At 45.8% G+C, this 2,749-nt stretch overlaps 1 protein-coding gene across 5 annotated transcripts in view; it reads left to right on the forward strand.

The window, feature by feature from the left end:
- Fam193a (family with sequence similarity 193 member A) overlaps positions 1 to 2,749 on the forward strand; it is a 125,449-nt gene that overhangs the window by 82,328 nt on the left and 40,372 nt on the right. For all 5 annotated transcript variants that reach the window (XM_021162177.1, XM_029477880.1, XM_029477881.1 and 2 more), the window contains one exon: positions 507 to 758. In XM_021162177.1, the coding sequence (XP_021017836.1) occupies positions 507 to 758 (252 nt within the window). The remainder of the gene's footprint in view (positions 1 to 506; positions 759 to 2,749) is intronic.

Below are 2,749 nucleotides of genomic sequence, written 5' to 3' on the forward strand. Positions count from 1 at the left end.
GGCTGTCCTGGAACTCACTTTGTAGACCAGGCTGGCCTCGAACTCAGAAATCCACCTGCCTCTGCCTCCCAAGTGCTGGGATTAAAGGCATGCGCTACCACTGCCCGGCTGCGTCAGATCTCTTTACGGATGGTTGTGAGCCACCATGTGGTTGCTGGAACTTGAACTCAGGACCTTTGGAAGAGCAGTCAGTGCTCTTATCCTCTGAGCCATCTCGCCAGCCCCCCTTCTATTATCTTTATGGGGTCCTTTATTCCTATTCACGTGGGTCCCTGATCAGTGGCTGCTGCCTCTGCAAATAATCCATATAAAGTGAGGCTCAGCTCTCTCCTCTGCAGCCTTCCTTATTACCACCAGCTCTGACATCTGTACCTTCTCCTGTGAGGTCTCTGGTTATCTCAGGTCTGTATCTTTGTGTTCGTTCTATATTATCTGACTGACTGCAGCTTAATTTATGCCATTCTTTGTTCTACATTATACAAGTACTTCTTTTTCTGTCCTTTTAGGCAGAACAAACACCGAACACTTGTGAATGTCATGTTTGTAAACAAGAAGCTTCTGGGCTACCAGCATCAGCAATGACTGCTGGAGCCCTGCCTCCTGGCCATCAGTTCCTGAGCCCAGAGAAACCGACACATCCTGCGCTTCACCTGTACCCCCACATCCACGGACATGTACCCTTGCATACTGTTCCACACCTGCCTCGACCGCTCATCCACCCCACCTTGTATCCAGCACCCCCCTTCACACACAGTAAGGTAAGCCGGGGCAGGAAGGGCCTGGAAGTCCCTTATGACTGAGCTCTGACAAGAGCAGTTACTTTAGCAGACAGGGGTGGGTATGCTGACTCATGTGCATAGCAGCATCTGCTCCTGATTGGATGGGTTACAACTATATGCTTTGGTTGTAGTCTTGCAAACTCTTGTAATGTTGAACCTTTTCAATGTGTAGGCAAACAAACACACACAATCATGATTTCCTCACTAGAATTAGAGAGTTTTCAGGTGATACTGCTAACAGGTTGAACTCAAGAATACTTAACAAAAGTCCATTTTTCTACACATGGCCTGACTTATGCCTTAACATAATAGGTAAAATGTATTGTAAATAGCATGAATCCTCAATGTTTTCTGGGCATCCTTAGTTTGAAAACTAGGGCCCTGTCAAAACATGCAAGCCTGAAGAAAAGTGCAGTATACATTGCAAAGAAATGCTATGATCTGAAGCTATGGCAATGTGTAGCTGGAGGGGATAGAAGAGAGGCCTTAAAATCCAGCCTGCCAAGAGCCCACTTAGGAAAAGCAATGAAAGTCTGGGAAATGGTCAGTTTTTGAGTTTCTCCTCAAAGAACTCCATGTATATACTTAACATTTTAGACATTGAAGATACATTTAGAGAAATTGGACTGAAATCCTATATAGACCAGGCTAACATACAGTGATCCTCCTGCCTCCTATGTCCCTATAGCTAGGACTACTGATATGCAGCATCGTCAGCTAATCCACTCCTTGTACCTCAGTCTGCTTTGCCTCTTGAACTGCTTTACACTTGCAGTACTGTTGGTTCACTGTAATGTTGAGATTTTTGTTATGTTACTAGTTGGCACTAATTAATCCTAATTCTCCCTAGCTGTATTCATTTGTTTAACAGAGAGGTTTTCAAGTTGGACAGAAAGGGAGACCATGACATGGAAAGGGCTTGGTTTTTCTGGGTTTACTCTATGGTATGGTATGATATGTGACTAGTAAATGGGTTCTCTGTGTGTTTACTGGGGAGGAGCACAGGTAGTAGATTAATACCATGCTTAAAAATGAATATGGTTCAAGTTAGATTTTAATCAGAAGCTACCCAATCCTGTGCTTGGGTTTTGTTAGACTTGGTACCACCCCATATGAATATGTAACAATGTCTTTATTAGCAAAATGTTTTAGTCAAAGCCAGGCTATGCTTGTGTTTTATAACTTAACCCTTCTTTCCTCTAGGGTAATGTATAAACTTCTGTCAACTTCCTAATTTTTTCTAGATAGAACTTTATCTTAGATCTGAGAAAAGATTAAGAAATGGCTATTGTTGGGCACCGAGTGTCGGGGAATAAAGGGAGTGGGAGAAAACCCGAGTCCTGCCAGAGTGTCCAGTGCACTGGGCAGGCGGGCAGACTGCTACAGGCTTTCCACGCAGTCTAGGGTGTCTGGCTGCCACTGAACCCAGCCCTCCAGGGTGTTGACAAGGGGCAGTCTGAGGTCTCTGGATCCAAGGCCAGAGATAACAGGTTCTCAGTCCTGGGCATCCCAGACACCACTGGACACCCCAGAAGAGCTGAAAACAAAATGGGGGCCCCAGAGGTGGCTCAGTCATCCCTAGGGCCAAAGCGGGGAGAGGGCAGCATGGAGAGAAGGGTTGCTAGTTGGTCCCCACATGGGCGAGAGTCCTTGGTCCGGTCCATGGCTGGAGCACAGGAAGGCCTTCCAGTGGGAAGTTAAACATGGCTCTTTAGGGGAAAACCTATCCCATCGTTCAAGCATGGCAGGCCTTGACGAGCAGAGACAGTCTGTGGTTTTAGAACTTTATTGTATAAAGGCAGGGAGAAAGAGGGAAAGTAGAAAGAAAGAGGCCAGCGATGGTCACATGGAAAGAGAAGGAGGGCTAGAGATGATGTTCATAGCAGCCTTATTTATAATAGCCAGAAGCTGGAAAGAACCCAGATGCCCCTCAACAGAGGAATGGATACAGAAAATGTGGTACATTTATA

Source organism: Mus caroli, chromosome 5, assembly GCF_900094665.2.
Source record: "Mus caroli chromosome 5, CAROLI_EIJ_v1.1, whole genome shotgun sequence".
Taxonomy (NCBI): Eukaryota; Metazoa; Chordata; class Mammalia; order Rodentia; family Muridae; genus Mus; species Mus caroli.